At 41.3% G+C, this 15060-nt stretch overlaps 4 protein-coding genes across 4 annotated transcripts; 1 reads left to right on the forward strand and 3 right to left on the reverse strand.

The window, feature by feature from the left end:
- Positions 1-491: 491 nt before the first annotated feature.
- Positions 492-1246, reverse strand: LOC108042241. The gene has a single exon (XM_017120431.1). The coding sequence runs from the start codon at positions 925-927 to the stop codon at positions 574-576; it is 354 nt and encodes a 117-aa protein (XP_016975920.1). The 5' UTR covers positions 928-1246; the 3' UTR covers positions 492-573.
- Positions 1247-4168: 2922 nt separating this feature from the next.
- Positions 4169-4599, reverse strand: LOC108042242 (protein new-glue 1-like). The gene has a single exon (XM_017120432.2). The coding sequence runs from the start codon at positions 4597-4599 to the stop codon at positions 4237-4239; it is 363 nt and encodes a 120-aa protein (XP_016975921.2). The 3' UTR covers positions 4169-4236.
- Positions 4600-5982: 1383 nt separating this feature from the next.
- LOC123037470 (protein new-glue 1-like) lies at positions 5983-6423 on the reverse strand. The gene has a single exon (XM_044458361.1). It carries the CDS (start codon positions 6413-6415, stop codon positions 6059-6061), a length of 357 nt encoding a protein of 118 aa, XP_044314296.1. The 5' UTR covers positions 6416-6423; the 3' UTR covers positions 5983-6058.
- Positions 6424-8528: 2105 nt separating this feature from the next.
- Positions 8529-9020, forward strand: LOC123037471 (protein new-glue 3). The gene has a single exon (XM_044458362.1). The coding sequence runs from the start codon at positions 8531-8533 to the stop codon at positions 8906-8908; it is 378 nt and encodes a 125-aa protein (XP_044314297.1). The 5' UTR covers positions 8529-8530; the 3' UTR covers positions 8909-9020.
- The last annotated feature ends 6040 nt before the right edge of the window (positions 9021-15060 follow it).

Below are 15060 nucleotides of genomic sequence, written 5' to 3' on the forward strand. Positions count from 1 at the left end.
TCATACCCTCTGCAAGGGCAATATTGGTATAATGCAAAAAATAAAGAAAACAAGAAAGAAAGGAAAGCTAACTTCGGGCGGATCCGAAGTTGATATACCCTTGCAGAATATTCTGTAAATTATATTCTCGAAAATTATTCATATGATGCATTCTTAATACTCTTAAAAAAACCCAACTATCTTTCCCGGACGATCTCCTTCACTTTTGACCCTCTGCAAGGTATAACAACAAAGTTATATCCACCCAGGGCGCGATCCTGATGAAGAATATATATACTTTTTAGGGTCGAAGAGGTCTCCTTCACTGCGTTGCACACTTTTGACCAAAATTATAATTCCCACTGCAAGGGTATAATAATGTATGCACCCTTGACGGTGACGTCAGTATTTATTTGAGTCCGCATGCCATATTTAGTTACTACTTATTCGTTTATTCATTTTTTAAGATGGCCAAGAAATCATAAATAGTTTTAAAACAATACTTAGGGTGTTTATTTTTTTCCAGTGAAATTAAATATAAAAATTTTAGAATAGAAATGCGATCACCTAACAATTTGCTCACAAAATAACAACTTAGAATAGCACATACACCAGGTAGCTGATGTAGATGGTGAAGAACAGTACATAGAAGTTGGCTTGCCCGTCGGCTTTCAGCACCTGCCACATGTTGTACTGCTTGCGCTCCGGTGTCGAAATGGTGGTGTTCAATGTGTCAACATGTTGCACCTTTTTGGGGCTTAGGCCACCTTTATCTAGTCCGGTAATGCGCATAATCCGACGTGATCTTCGATGCTCCACGTCCGATGCTTTAATCGTTTTATGAAGGGCACTACGAAGACCATAGTGCGGGGATGCGGTTGCAAGGGCCCCAAAGGTGTTTCTCTCGACGATCAGCAGCCCGACCAGCATGAACCAGGCCAAAGACATTCCCCGCTCCGGATGTCGTTGGAAGCCAACAGACAGTGATCAACTGGAAAACGCTCTCTATGGAACCGGCGTGATGTGCTATCACCGAAACAGATAGCGAACGGTGTCTGTTTTCTGTTTGCATACCTCGCAGGTGTTTTTCGAGCTCTTCTGGATGTTTGCTGTACTTTGGGAGCTATTGTGTAAGTTCTTGCCTTAGCTCTTTCCTTAGCTCTTGCCTTGACCTTTCAATGTCGTATTCGAAGTTGGACCTCAATTACATGTGCCAGACGGATGTGTGGATAAGAGATTCCACATCCGAAAAGAAGTAGCCCGGCCCCTTTCAGCCTTGTAACTTTTAAATAAAATTGACAACAAAAAATATTCTCTGGGTGTAGGCATGCTATTCTATAAATCAAATAATTACAAAAGTTCGGCCCAAGCCTCCATCGCCGTTGGTATTGCCCGGGCTCAAAAACAGAACTTGAAGAAAACTTTGCCAAAGAGGTGAACCAGGCGAAAGTTTTGCCAAGTAACAAAAATTGCATTTAGGCGCATTTAGGCGGCAGTTAGGTAAGAGGCCGAGATCGCAAGATCCATGGCAAGAGCTTGCGAGATAAAATCCGTTCATATATTCTTAAAGCCGTTCCCTCTGCTTCGGGCGTGAAATCGTTTTTGGCCACAAATTTAATGCAGCCTCAGCGTCGGCGGCAAAACTTTTTTGCCATCGCTGCAGGCCAAAACTTTCGCCTCGGTCGGTGTGGAAACAGGCTTCCTGTCTGTCTCCCGCCCTCGTCCTCGCTGCCCCGACAGCCTTTGTGCCAATTCGAGTTGCAGAACTCCAGCGAAGCGTGTGAAATGCGCCACAGCCTGGTTAGGCCTTTGAGCAGTCGCTGCTTTGATGGATTTGTACATAAATAGGGCCAAGCCAAGGATGCGAGGCGACAATGCCCAACATTTTAATTTCGCTCTATCCCCCCATGTACAGAACGTAAAAAGGGCTCAAAGTGTTGGCATCTTGTTTCGGATTGTGCTTTAGATTTGTACACACGGTAACAGTCGTCCAAAATATGTATTACGGGGACCGCAGATAAGAGTTTTTCCAGACTCCTATTTGTATTAATTTTGTTTACCGAGTTGGCTTTTATACATTTTGCGGACAAGAGTAAATACACTTTTAGTTGTTTTTCAAATTGGCTGATTTTTGTGCATAAAAACCAAATTACCGTTGTTTTTGACGTTTAAACCTAGTACTCAGATCAAAAACGAGTTCGCCAGCGGAAAATCTTTAATCTTTCATGTGTGACAGCGTTTTTGAGAGTTCATCAGTATTAACTGTGCTACGATCGTACTGTTAATCAGTTGGATTTGTTAACAAAGAGTTGAAGCTGCACTAAGTTCGTGCAGTCGGCTTGTATACCCTGGCAGAGGGTATTATAATTATACCCGTTACTCGTAGAGTAAAAGGGTATATTGTATTCGTGCAAAAGTATGTAACAGGTAGAAGGAAGCGTTTCCGACCCTATAAAGTATATATATTCTTGTTCAGAATCACTAGCCGAGTCGTTCTAGCCATGTCCGTCTGTCCGTCTGTCTGTCTGTCTGTCTGTCTGTCTGTCCGTATGAACGCTGAGATCTCGGAAACTATAAAAGCTAGAAGATTGGCATTTTGCATGTAGATTTTAGGAGTTCCTACGCAGCGCAAGTTTGTTTCAAAATGGTGCCACGCCCCCTCTGACGCGCACAAGCCACAAGCTGTGGCCACAGTTTTGCTATTATGCAAATTTTAATTGATATGTATTTGTTTCGTTAATACCTATCGATTTGCCTAATAAAAGTTTGCCACGCCCACTCTAACCCCCAAAAACCCATTAAACGGTTAAGCCTGGCTTAAGCCTACATTTCTACATGGGGTAGATGGCGCAATACAATAGCGCCATCTAACGGCTGACTTGGGAACAGCTGGCCAAGGTGCTCAACAGAGTCAACGTTAATTCTCGATAAGGATTTCTATTAAAGGAAATTGCTATGGTTTTCATTTGTCAATACCGAACTATATCCCAAGAACTATGCAAATCAAATCAAGTTAGCCAAATTGGAGGTCTGAGTCAAACAATGGCGTATGTGTGTATGTATGTGCGTGTTGTACACAGTTGCAATTGCAATTATAATATTAAGTTGTTTAGCTGAGTTACGGGTATCTAATAGTCGAGGCACTCGACTATAGCGTTCTCTCTTGTTTTGGTCAAAAGCGTGCAACGCAGTGGAGGAGACATCTCCGACCCTATTAAGTATATATATTCTTGATCACGATCACCTCCTGAGTTGATATAAGCATGCCCGTCTGTCCGTCTGTCTGTTTCTACGCGAACTAGTCTCTCAGTTTTATAGATATCGAATTGAAACTTTGCACACACCCTTCTTTCTATATCCTATATATCTGCCATATAACTTAACGAATCGAAATGCCATAACTTACAGAATATTCTGCAAGGGTATATAAACTTCGGCTCCGTCCGAAGTTATCTTTCCTTTCTTGTTATACCTTTGCAGAGGGTATTATAATTTTGGTCAAAAGTGTGCAACGCAGTGAAGGAGACATCTCCGACCCTATAAAGTATATATATTCTTGATCAGGATCGCCTCCTGGGTTGATATAGCCATGTCCGTCTGTCTGTTTCTACGCGAACTAGTCTCTCAGTTTTAAAGATATCGAATTAAACCTTTGCACACACCCTTCTTTCCTTTGCACGCAGTATATAAGTCGGAACGGCCGGGATCGGCCGACTATATCCTATAGCTGCATAAAACTGAACGATCGGAAGTGACATAACTTAAGTGTTTTTGAAGATAGGAAGTTGGGATTTGCGATGGGTTTTATTTTTGGCCAATCAATCCTACCTACCAAATTTAATAAGGATCGGCTGACTATATCCTATAGCCGCCATATAACTCATTGATCGGAAATGCCATAACTTTGCTGTTCGTTAAGTTAAGAAGTGGGGAATTTCTATGGGTTTTACTTTTGGCCAATCAATCAGACCTACCAATTTCATAAGGATCGGCCGACTATATCCTACAGCTGCCATATAACTGAACCATTGGAAATGCCATAAGTTTGGTGTTTTTAAAGTTAGGAAGTTGGGATTTTTTATGAGTATTAAGAATGCATCATATGAATAGTGTGGGAGAATATAATTTACAGAATATTCTGCAAGGGTATATCAACTTCGGCTCCGCCCGAAGTTAGCTTGTCTTTCTTGTTTTCATTGTACATTGCTTTTTATTCTTTTTTCTTTTGCACAAAAAAAATGTTTTTCTTTGCTCAGTTTATCCACGGAGCTGGTTGATCAGGCGCCGCTGCCTCTTGAGAAGCTGCTCCATCCTGTGCCTCCTCTTCTCCTGGCGCTGCCTCCGCTCCTGGCGACGACGACGCTCGCGAGCCAGACGGCGGCGGCGGGCACGTCTGCGCCTCCTGGCCTCCGCCGAGGAGGAGGACGAGGAGGAGGACGCGGTGGTTGAGTCCGAGGAGGCGGCGGTGGTGGTGGTGGTTGCCGACGAATCGGTGGTGGTGGTGGTGGTGGAAGTGGAGGTGGTTGTGGTCGCCTCCGTGGTTGTGCTGGTTCCACTGCCCTCCTGAGCCAGGAGAAGGCACAAGAGCACGCCGAGGACAAGTGCGAATAGGAAGCGCATTGTGATATGTCTGATCTCGAAAGCTGGGCGGGCTTTTATACGGAATCTGAGACAGAACCTACAAGAACAAACCTTGTAATCAGCAAATACCGGGCTGGTGCTCAACAATTGGAAATGTTTGCACAGCTTATCGATCTCGACAATAGCTTTAGCATGATCTTTAATGCTGTCGGGCTTGTAATTCAAACCAAACCTAAAAAACCATCGGTATCCCAAAAATATTTGGGCGATACGTGCGTTAAAAAATCGAATTTTCTTAAGGAGGAGCCTGCTTTAGGAGCTTAAAAAATCGATTTTTCCGAGAAAATAAATATTGGACTTCAACGAAACTTTATGGTTTTATTGTTATATATTTCAACAGTCATCTTAAATTTATTATTGTTATAAATCTATTTTTATTGTAATTAAAAAAGGAGTGAAATTGTTTCTAAGTATAAGTGATTTGAAACCCCGCAGAAATAATGTCTGGGACATAGAGATTTGGATTTTGCTTGAAATTTGTTTGGAAAAAATTTACAAATAGCAACAGCCAATTCGAATTCCTACCAACCAATTTGTCCACAAATTGTATTTTAAGTATGTAATTGATAATATATTGTTTCAGAAAGAATTTATGAGTTGGTTGTAGAAAAGACATTTTTTTAAAGATCGAGATTATAATTTTATTTTTATACCCTTGCAGAGGGTATTATAATTTCAGTCAAAAGTTTGCAACGCAGTGAAGGGGACATTTCCGACCCTATAAAGTATATATATTCTTGATCAGCATCACCAGGAGAGTCGATCTAGCCATGTCCGTCTGTCCGTCCGTCTGTCCGTCCGTCTGTCCGTCCGTCTGTCCGTCCGTCCGTCCGTTTCTACGCAAACTAGTCCCTCAGTTTTAAAGCTATCTGCTTGAAACTTTCCCAAAAGTTGTCTTTCTATTGCAGGTAGTATATAAGTCGGAACGAGCCGGATCGGGCGACTATATCATATAGCTGCCATATAACTGAACGATCGGAAAAGCCATAACGTTGGTGTTTTTAAAGTTAGGAAGTTGGGATTTTCTATGAGTTTTATTTTTGACCAATTTATCCGACCTACCAATATAACTGAGCGATTGGAAATGCCATAACTTTGGTGTTTTTAAAGTTAGGAAGTTGGGACTTTTTATGAGTATTAAGAATACATCATATGAATAATTTTGAAGAATATAATTTACAGAATATTCTGCAAGGGTATATCAACTTCGGCTCCGTCCGAAGTTAGCTTTCCTTTCTTGTTGATTACTGATACTATGCCAACCATACGTGAAAACAACAACTTAAGTAATTGCCGTTTATTTTAGGATCTGATACGTTGCTAGAAAAGCCCTTGATATAACCAAGAAACAAACAGTTCAAATATTTTCAATTTCTTTAATTGGACGGTGCTTCGCAGCTCTGAAGGGCGTTTCCCAAGCGTCCTGAATCCGCTCCACCTATCCGCGCAGCCGCTTGATCAGGCGGCGCTGGTTCTCCAGTTGCAGGCGCAGCCTCTCATTCCTGCGCTGCCTCCTGCGCTCGCGGCGCTGGCGCTCGCGGGCCAGTCGACGGCGGCGAGCACGCCTGCGCCTCCTGGCCGCCGCCGAGGAGGAGGACGAAGAGGAGGACGCGGTGGTGGTGGTGGAGGTGGCGGCGGTGGTGGTGGTGGTGGCAGACGAATCCGTAGTGGTGGTGGCAGTGGAAGTGGTCGTGGTTGTGGCCGCCTCCGTGGTGCTTGTGGAGTCTCCACTGCCCTCCTGGATGAAGAGGAGGCAGCCGAGGATGGCGAGACCGAATACGATCGAGAGGCGCATGGTGATATGGTTAAGCTGGGTAAATGCGATCGCTTTTATACCCGAGCTATCTGCGCAGTGTTTATAAATCGAACTACCTCGATATTACACTTGTCATTCAGCAATGTTTGCACAGCTTTTCATGTTAATTTTTTTTTAATTTTCCTAAGGCTTTCTATGATGGCCTTTAAAGAACATAAGTTCTTAGAAACCCAGGAAAGGGCAAACTGCTCTATCCGTATTTTCAAGTTCGATACCCAATGCATGCGGTGTTCTTAGGTTTGCATATATTTCTTATGTTCGACTTAAACACCAAATGACACAATAGATACTCACAAATACATGCAGGCATTATCAGATTTTAAAAACATATTTACATATATTTTTTACGAATCTAAGGGTTGTTACCTCAAATTCCGATGACCTTATTTCTTTCCGATCCACGGGATTTTAAAATTTAATTTGCCTAAATAAAAATAAAGTTGATTGTAATTAATTTTAGTCGATATTTAAATTATTTAGCTTACCAAACAGCAAAAGGTATATTCTTCTGATTTTAATGAAGCTTATAGGTTGTGCCCAAAAATAATGAGCAAGGAAAGCAATATAGGGTAATTATTTTACAAAACAACAAAATAAATAGAAGCTGAGTTTTTCAAGTTTTATCAGCCTACCTTTATATTGAGACGATTGCGCAAGATTTAGATTTATCTACAAAATGTTGTTGTATTAATTAAAACATTAGGTTTTACACACATTTTTATAGTGCTATAAGCTTTAAATACGAGTTCAATTTTGTATGTGGTTGAAATAGACTGTGGCCCTTTTTGAGATTTTTCGACATAATTTCTTAAAAAACATTTACATTTATATAATTCCTAATAAATGGAATAAAAAACAAGAGAGAACGCTATAGTCGAGTGCCTCGACTATTAGATACCCGTAACTCAGCTAAACAACTTAATATTATAATTGCCGGGCAATTGCAACTGTGTACAACACACACATACATACACACATACGCCATTGTTTGACTCAGACCTCCAATTTGGCTAACTTGATTTGATTTGCATAGTTCTTGGGATATAGTTCGGTATTGACAAATGAAAACCATAGCAATTTCCTTTAATAGAAATCCTTATCGAGAATTAACGTTGACTCTGTTGAGCACCTTGGCCAGCTGTTCCCAAGTCAGCCGTTAGATGGCTCTATTGTATTGCGCCATCTACCCCATGTAGAAATGTAGGCTTAAGCCAGGCTTAAGCGTTTAATGGGTTTTTGGGGGTTAGAGTGGGCGTGGCAAACTTTTATTAGGCAAATCGATAGGTATTAACGAAACAAATACATATCAATTAAAATTTGCAAAATAGCAAAACTGTGGCCACAGCTTGTGGCTTGTGCGCGTCAGAGGGGGCGTGGCACCATTTTGAAACAAACTTGCGCTGCGTAGGAACTCCTAAAATCTACATGCAAAATGCCAATCTTCTAGCTTTTATAGTTTCCGAGATCTCAGCGTTCATACGGACAGACAGACAGACAGACAGACAGACAGACAGACGGACAGACAGACGGACAGACGGACATGGCTAGAACGACTCGGCTAGTGATTCTGAACAAGAATATATATACTTTATAGGGTCGGAAACGCTTCCTTCTACCTGTTACATACTTTTGCACGAATACAATATACCCTTTTACTCTACGAGTAACGGGTATAAAAAGTATTTTCATCATCAAGGCCTAGACAGTTTTGTATATGTATTTCTTGTTTGAAATATGCTGTTAGGCACAAGAAAGTTTTCTCTTAATTAAAGACAAATTGATACTGAGGACCATTTGTCTTTGTTATTACTGCACTTAAGCTATTATATTTGTTTTTGAAACTCAAGAAATTCTAAGTTATTTTCGAATGCTACATTCATCAACGCCCAATGTACCGCAGGTCGTGGGAGACCACTAAGGTATCATGCCTCGATACTCGCAAGGTCTTGACTAATTCTAAGTTCTTACATCTTAATCTGGGCAAACATCACCAAGTACAAGCTAACAATCAAACAACCCTGTTTTCCAGCTTTTATAATAATACTTTGCTATAAAACCCGGTGGCAGTGATCGAATTCGGCAGACACATTCAGCATGCGCTTAACGTTCGTTCTGCTCCTGGGCCTGCTCGGCTGCCTGCTGTTCGCCCAGCAGGGACGTGGTGATACTTCTACGACCACTGAGGCCACCACCGCGAGCTCGTCGGACTCTACCACGACGACTGACGCATCTTCATCTTCGGACGACGCCACAACTACCACGACCGAAGCCACAACCACTACCACTACCACTTCCTCCTCCTCATCGTCGTCCTCCAAAGCGGCTGCCCGGCGTCGCAGGGCCGCCGCCCGCCGACGGCGCTTGGCCCGCCAGCGTCGCAGGCGTCAGCAACGCCAACGGCAACGGCGCCGCCGCCAGGAACAGCGGAGGAGGCAGCAGCAACGACGCCGGCGGAACAATCGGCGGGGCTAGCCGTGCGGCGGTAGTCCAGACCTGGAAGCCTTGCCAGCAGAGGTCTGTTCCTTAAGCCAAAGAAATTTCTATCGATATTTTGTACTAACTTCCAGCTGCGCAGCGTTTTACTATTTTCGAATAAAGAACATTTTAAAAAATTACACATTTTTCCTTAGAAAAAAGGAGTTTTACGTTCTAACGCCTCAGAAAGGACTCTTTTTTGAAAAAATATTATTTTTATAAACATTTCTTTTTAATTTACCGTTTACAATTAGCAAACTCGATTATATGCGTTTATCTGTAGGAAATGTCTTTTGATATGTAACAATAATTTGATATTTATTTAATAATTAATATCAACAAGAAAGGAAAGCTAACTTCGGGCGGAGCCGAAGTTGATATACCCTTGCAGAATATTTGTGGCCCCAGGAATTCCGCAGTGATGCAAACAACTCTTGAGACGACGAAGTGATATATTATTATAATGTTTATTGATTATTATTATTTGGTATCCGATTACAAATATTGTGGTTTTAACTTTAATGAGTTAACAAAACTTAAATTTCTGTGCTTGCGTGACGCTTGAGATCTTGACACCGACTGACTCTTCTTGAGTTCTACTTTATCGATTCTCTCGCGTTCTCGATATACTTTATTAGAAGCGACAACCGCTCCGTGTCTCTCTTCCTACTTGCTCTTCTGGTTTATTCCTGATTCCTACATTCGGCCCTCCTGACGTGATGTTCGTCCCGAACTTCTTCATAAATTCAGCTACAGTGGTTGTTTTCAAAGGACCTTCGCTATCTCCCACTTTTTCAACATCATACCTGCCATGTTTGTTTATTATTTGAACTTTAAACATATCATATAAAAAACAATTCATTTTTTTTTTTTATTTAAACCAACACCATACGTTTGATCGCAACTAAATCATTCAAGTTGTAGAGCTTTTCGTCCTTCCTCTTTGAATCAAAGGATCGTCTGTTTTCCTCCTGTAGGGCTTGAATATTTTCCCTGGCTTCTTTGCGTATCTGATCTCGGTCATCGGCTAACTCCTTAATCAAAGACTGCTGCACATGTTCTTTCAAATTCGCTATGTCAACTACACGCATATCGACACCTGTTAACAACTTAAACGGAGTTACTTTTGTGCTCCTAGGCTCGATATTGTTGATTAATTGCTGCACTTTACCGACATGCTTGTACCAATTTCCTGGATTCTCTAGACTCATCTTCGACAACATTGGCACAACGATTTTATGCATTCTTTCAACCTGCCCGTTACCACGAGGTACACCTGTAGCAATTAATAAATGCTGAATCTTTTGTTTGTCGCAGTATTCCTTAAATAAGTGCGAGGTGAACGCTGCACCCCTATCTGATACCATCCTGAACGGATTACCAAAGGTTACTGCTTGCCTCTCTAAACAATTAAGTACCTCTTCGACTCCTGTACTGCGCGTCGGATACAACCAAACAAATTTCGAAAATGCATCTACGACAACTAGGATGTGATTATACTTTTTCTTGGTGATCTCCATTGGTCCCACATGATCAATGTGATAAGTGACTAAAGGTTTGTCCCCCTTATCAATAGGATTTAAATATCCTTCCTGTTTTCCCATTTTTGCGTTAACCATAATGCACTCCACACAACTGCCTACTACTCTGGATACTTTATCTCTCAGCTTTGGAATGAAATAAGATTTCTCCACCAAGTCTTGTGTTTTCTTCGCCGAAAAATGGCCTTGCCTATGAGCAATTTGTATGATTTCAATTTCCATTTGAGATGGGACTACTATTAACTCTCGGTCGGGGTCTTTGAACAATATTTGATTGGCGATGTAATAATTCTCATGTCCCTTATTTTCAACCAGGCTTCGGACGGCTCTTGTCCATTCATCTGCCATCTGAGCTTCTTTTAATCTGTGCATCACACTCTCTGTCAATACGAAACAAGCAACTCGACTAAGCGCGTCTACATGCCTCATTTTCGTGCCTGATCTATGTTCTATCTCGTAATCATAATCTTGCAAAAACATTGCCCATCTAGCCACTCGCAACGGAACTTCTTCTTTTTCATTGTCATGGCGAACGCGTTACAATCAGTGATGATTTTGACTTTCGTTCCCAACACATATACACGCCATTTAGTCAACGCTGCAATGACTGCCAACACTTCCAGTTCGTATGAGTGATATTTTTCTTCACATGGCTTCGTTTTACGACTCATGTACATAACAGGGTGTAGTTGACCGTCTTCTAGGTCCTTTGCAGAAGGACTGCCCCAAAACCAAACTTAGACGCGTCCGTGTGTATTTCAGTAGTCAATTTAGGATTATACAGTTTCAGAACTGGTTTTCTAATCAATGCTGCCTTTAATTGTTCGAATGCAACCTGCTGCAACTCCTTGAACACAATCTTGACATCTTTCCTCAGCAAATCTGACAACGGCTTCGCTATAACTGCATATCCATCCACGAACTTCCTAAAATACGACGTTAGACCAAGAAATCGCTGAATAGCTTTACGATCAGAGGGCACTGGAAAATTTGATACCGCTTGCGTTTTCTCATTACTGGGTGTGATCGAACCGTTTTCTATAACATATCCTAGAAAATCGACCCTGCTCTGTAAAATTTGACACTTGGTCCAGTTAATCCTCAATCCATTTCCTCTGCTACTTCAAGCACTTTTTTAAGCTTCTCTACTCCCTCTCTGATATCTTTGCTGGGAATAATAATATCGTCCATGTAGACAACTGCTTCACCGTTTTTAATGAGGTCCCTGAGAACTGACATTATAAAGCGAGTAAATACTGCCGGGGAGTTAGAAATACCAAAAGGCACATACAAGAATTCAAATTGTCCGTTCTGTGTAACAAATGATGTATACTTCTGAGATTCAACATCAACTGGAACATGAAAATAACCGTTTGTTAAATCTAGTGTTGTGAAAATCATCGCTCCCTGTAACTTCTCGATAACGCTATCCATCTGTACCATCGGAAAGTTATCTCGCACAATTTTCTCGTTTAATTTACGATAGTCGCAACACAATCGTTTCTGCCCATTCTTTTTTGACACAAGTACGATTGGAGAAGCGTACTCTGAAGTACTTGTTTTGATAATTTTCTCTTCAAGCCACTCTTCAACCTGCGCATCTACTATCTTCTGTTCAGTATAAGGAATACGTCGAGGATGTTGAAATACTGGCGATTCATCGGTGAGTATAATCTTCATCTCGACCGGATAACGAACATTTCTTTTCGGCTTGTATTCATCAATCATGTGTTTCACGACACCTCTAAACGAATGTGGCAAATGCGTCAACTCTATGTCCTGCTTACTTTCCGTCTGCTCTATAGTTAGCATACACAAACTCTGAAACTCCTCCAACAACTCCGTGCATGAACTTACTTGTTTTTGTTCGCGAATTTGGCATTTTCGTCCTGTTATTACCTGCCTGTCTGATCTGCGAATCAACTCTGTACCGTCCTTTGTTATCTTCATATCCACACTATCTAAGAGAGTTCTACCTAAAATAGCTTCAAAAGCCATGTCCTCATCCGATATTATGTGAAATTCTACACAGAGATTAATACCATCTATTTGTACTGGGATTGTCACACTTCCAAAAGTCACAATTTGGCTTTCACCGATACCTGTCAAACATTTTTCGTTTCCTGTTAATTTTTCCACTCCGAGCTTTGAGAAAACATTGCGACGCATTAAGCACAAATCAGCTCCCGTATCTATCAATCCTTTAAAAATAACTTTTCCAGATGAAATGTACTTTAACTCCAATCCTGAAGGCGTAAACGTGCTTGTTGGCTTCGCCCTGTCTTCCGTCTGTACTAAGTTTGTTGTCTTTTCCTGTTTAGCTACGATCTCGTATTTGCACTGAGCTGCTCTATGTCCTGGTTGGTTGCATCTAAAACACTTATTATCTTTCTTCGGGCAATCTCTTTTGATATGAGATTCGTCCCCACAGTTAAAGCATTTCCTTACTTTCTCGGCTGTTTTTACTACCTCTTTGTCACCTTTATTGAAGTGAGAGTCATACCTAAATTGCTTTACTGATACTCGCATCTTCTGATATGCCTCAATCAATACTTTCAACTGCCTCATACTCTTTGCTTGGTAAAGTAAAGCCTTATTTGTCTTAGAGTCTGGAATACCGTCGACAAAGTATTCAATCAAGCTTTCATCATCCAGATCAATTGGCTTTGCCAATTCCATTAATGCATACAGGTACTCGTGCAACGATTCGGTCTTCCTCTGCTGCCTTTTGCCAAGTCTACGATGTATCTCTGCTGATGACACCCTCACACCAAATTCGTTGAGTAATGCGTTCTTTAAAGATCTCCAATCCCGAACATCTCGCTGACTACGAATAAAGCTTCGCCGCTCCGCTAAGTAGTTGTTTAGCATAAATAAAAACCTGCAGCTGACTCCATTCCACAGTTAGTGCACATTCTTCAAGTTCCTCTATCCACTGATTAATGTCTGGTGAATTATTTCCCGAAAACTGTGACACACTTCCTTCCACATCCTTCAAAGTAAACCATGACCTACCCGAATTAGAACTTTCACGGTTTTGCCCACCTACAATTGAATTCCTATTTGATCCACCATTTTCATGTGCCTGTGAAGGTACTGAAACGAAAGATCCGCCCTCATCATCATCCACTTCAATTCCTACCTCATTGTTATCATCAATTTGTAAACCATAGTGAGCAAGCAGTCTATTTTGCAATTCGATTTTCCTTCCATTTCGGCTTAATCCTAGCTCTGTCAATTTTTCGCGTAGTTCTGCCACAAGCAGTGCCAAAATCTCTTGCCTGTTCATTTTAAAGACTTAAATATAATCGTATAAAATAGAAGAGTAATATAATGCTTATCAAATAAAATATGTACATATATCAAAAACGAAAACTCGCCAACTTACGTTATTACGTTACTCTAACATAGCAGCTTTATGCACTGCTTGAATTTATGCAAGAATGGAAACTTAACTCTACGTTGCTGTAAACACAACAGCACGATTGCAGAACAGCAATCCAAAAATTTGTATATTGTCTTCTTGGCAATTTGTCTCGATCTCTTCGTCTTGTGTTCTTCTTTCCGCAAATTTCTGCCCGTCGAAATCGCCAAATATCTTGTCTCGCCTTCCTGTCACTCACCAATACTGCATCAGCTTAACTTCTCGCCAGCCCACAAATACTGTTTTGTATTCTTCCTGTTGTATCACCAATACAGCTGGACTTCTCGTTGCCTGATGCACACGACCTTGAATTCGTCTTCTAGCCACGCCAAGTCACCAGTACTGCTCCAGAATGGAATTTTCGCTGCAAACCCACAATTGGTACTTTTCCAGATCTTCCTGCTCTTTGACCGCCGATCTCCTTCCGTACACTTTTCCGCTTCCTTATCTTGCGTTGACCAGCCTTTGAAGCCTGTGTCCTCGTCTTCTCCTGACGCACAACTTCTGCGATCCTTCTGCCTGTACTGCTCCACGCCTTGCCTTTTGTCCAGATGACCACTGGCAACAATCCTGCTTCTTGCTTGTTGACCTGCACCACAAAGCTATTGCGTTGCTTCCAGATTTGGTACTCGTTGATCAATCGCCTTCTACGTTGCCCACGTCAGTGTTCTTTGCGTCGGTTCCTCTGCAAATTCTTTTGCGTCTCACAAAACTGAATTTCACAACTTTTTTATTTCTGCAATTTTGCCTCTCCTTTGTAAATTCGTTTAGTTTTTCTTTTACTTTCCAAATTTTTTTGTAGTAAATGGTTCTACCACCGCGTTGCAAAAAATTAAATAAGTTTTTAAACGCACAACTCAGTTTAATGACTGTAGTTTGTAATGGATCCAAATATCTCCGGTTGAGCCCCCAAAATTGTGGCCCCAGGAATTCCGCAGTGATGCAAACAACTCTTGAGACGACGAAGTGATATATTATTATAATGTTTATTGATTATTATTATTTGGTATCCGATTACAAATATTGTGGTTTTAACTTTAATGAGTTAACAAAACTTAAATTTCTGTGCTTGCGTGACGCTTGAGATCTTGACACCGACTGACTCTTCTTTGAGTTCTACTTTATCGATTCTCTCGCGTTCTCGATATACTTTATTAGAAGCGACAACCGCTCCGTGTCTCTCT

This window comes from Drosophila rhopaloa, unplaced genomic scaffold (assembly GCF_018152115.1).
Source record: "Drosophila rhopaloa isolate 14029-0021.01 unplaced genomic scaffold, ASM1815211v1 contig_164, whole genome shotgun sequence".
Lineage (NCBI taxonomy): Eukaryota > Metazoa > Arthropoda > Insecta > Diptera > Drosophilidae > Drosophila > Drosophila rhopaloa.

Excerpts from the sequence above, each read along its gene's own strand:
- LOC108042241 (XM_017120431.1), bottom strand. The coding sequence starts at position 927 with ATGTCTTTGGCCTGGTTCATGCTGGTCGGGCTGCTGATCGTCGAGAGA.
- LOC123037470 (XM_044458361.1), bottom strand. The coding sequence starts at position 6,415 with ATGCGCCTCTCGATCGTATTCGGTCTCGCCATCCTCGGCTGCCTCCTC.
- LOC108042242 (XM_017120432.2), bottom strand. The coding sequence starts at position 4,599 with ATGCGCTTCCTATTCGCACTTGTCCTCGGCGTGCTCTTGTGCCTTCTC.
- LOC123037471 (XM_044458362.1), top strand. The coding sequence starts at position 8,531 with ATGCGCTTAACGTTCGTTCTGCTCCTGGGCCTGCTCGGCTGCCTGCTG.